The 1,163-nt window shown below is 46.0% G+C and overlaps 1 protein-coding gene across 1 annotated transcript in view; it reads right to left on the bottom strand.

The window, feature by feature from the left end:
- Window positions 1-1,163, bottom strand: part of LOC107083713 (protein ENL-like) — a 15,969-nt gene that overhangs the window by 3,339 nt on the left and 11,467 nt on the right. Inside the window, exons 6-8 of the mRNA XM_015373135.1 lie at window positions 764-886; window positions 602-682; window positions 82-300 (exon numbers count right to left, since the gene is read on the bottom strand). Of these exons, the coding sequence (XP_015228621.1) occupies window positions 82-300; window positions 602-682; window positions 764-886 (423 nt within the window). The remainder of the gene's footprint in view (window positions 1-81; window positions 301-601; window positions 683-763; window positions 887-1,163) is intronic.

Genomic DNA, 1,163 nt, shown 5'->3' with positions numbered 1-1,163 from the left:
TTTTGAATAATAGTCGGCCTAGAAAACCTTTACCTCTCGTTCTCTATTATAAATCCTGGTCAAAGATGAAGCTCCCCTCACCAGATTTTTAAAGAACAGCTGGATGGAGTTCCTCTTCTCCAGTTTTTTGGCCGCATTGGCTGCATCGTCTCCAGCCGGAGAGGCCGCAGACGCCGGTTTGCTATCCGCAACAACCTCGGACGGCTTGGCTGCAGCTTTTGGCTCCTCCTTAGCTTTCACTGGCTGAGGGGACTCTGCTGCGGCCGGTGGGGTCGGAGACGTCTTCTTGGGGTCAGCAGCCTGTAAGGTGTGGCATAAACTTTAGCTCTGCCTGTTTCTGTGTCTGTTTAGAGGGAAAGTTATTCCAGATCAGAGTAGGAACTCCGACGGCACATTTTGAAGACGTAGGACTGCTGTTAGGACACAGCTTGCATTATGAAAGACGAGCACACACGCTCTGACAAACTGTTACGGCTTTTGAATATGAAAGCAAACAGAGACACTTCAGGTAAAAATAAGCTGTTTAGAGGAAGTTTTAATCTCAGATGACATTATTCTGGTTAATAATGCATCTATTCACACAAGGGATGATTTTATTTACCAGGCCGGTCGATTTCTTGAGGAGACGAACTCCACTTGTGGAGGCTGCTTGGACTTTTGTGGTCATGGTATCTAACAGTGCCTCAAGTTCACATCAATCTGTTACTCGCTTATACCTACAGCTATTCAAGGGTTTTGAAATCCGAAGTGAATTAATTCTTACTTTGGGCTTGAAGAAAGACATGAAGTGTGATTTGGAGGTTTGCTTCTTTTCCTCTTGAACGGGCGGAGGAGGTTCTGGCTTCGCTGCTGCCTCCAGAGTGCTGGCTTTGGAAGGATCCACCTTCTTTTGTCAAAACAGAACAGAAAGAAAAAAAAACATGAGACATGCACAAACTAGACGTTACTGGAGCTGACAGAGTGAAAAAAAACAGAGCTGCCACCTGCGACTCGAAAGAGGAGCAATTCCAATCAGAAACGAGCGAAAAGATAAAGGTTCCTGAGAGAGTAAGGAAGGCCAAACAATCAATCATGGCAACAACAAAAGGAAGTAGGGATGCACGATATAATCGGCCCCCTATCGGTATCGGCCTTAAAACTGAATATCGGACATCGGCCACCCC

This window comes from Cyprinodon variegatus, unplaced genomic scaffold (genome assembly GCF_000732505.1).
Source record: "Cyprinodon variegatus isolate N-32 unplaced genomic scaffold, C_variegatus-1.0 Scaffold81, whole genome shotgun sequence".
Taxonomy (NCBI): domain Eukaryota; kingdom Metazoa; phylum Chordata; class Actinopteri; order Cyprinodontiformes; family Cyprinodontidae; genus Cyprinodon; species Cyprinodon variegatus.
The sequence above is the reverse complement of the archived record's forward strand: the minus strand, read 5'-3'. Positions and strand labels throughout refer to the sequence as shown.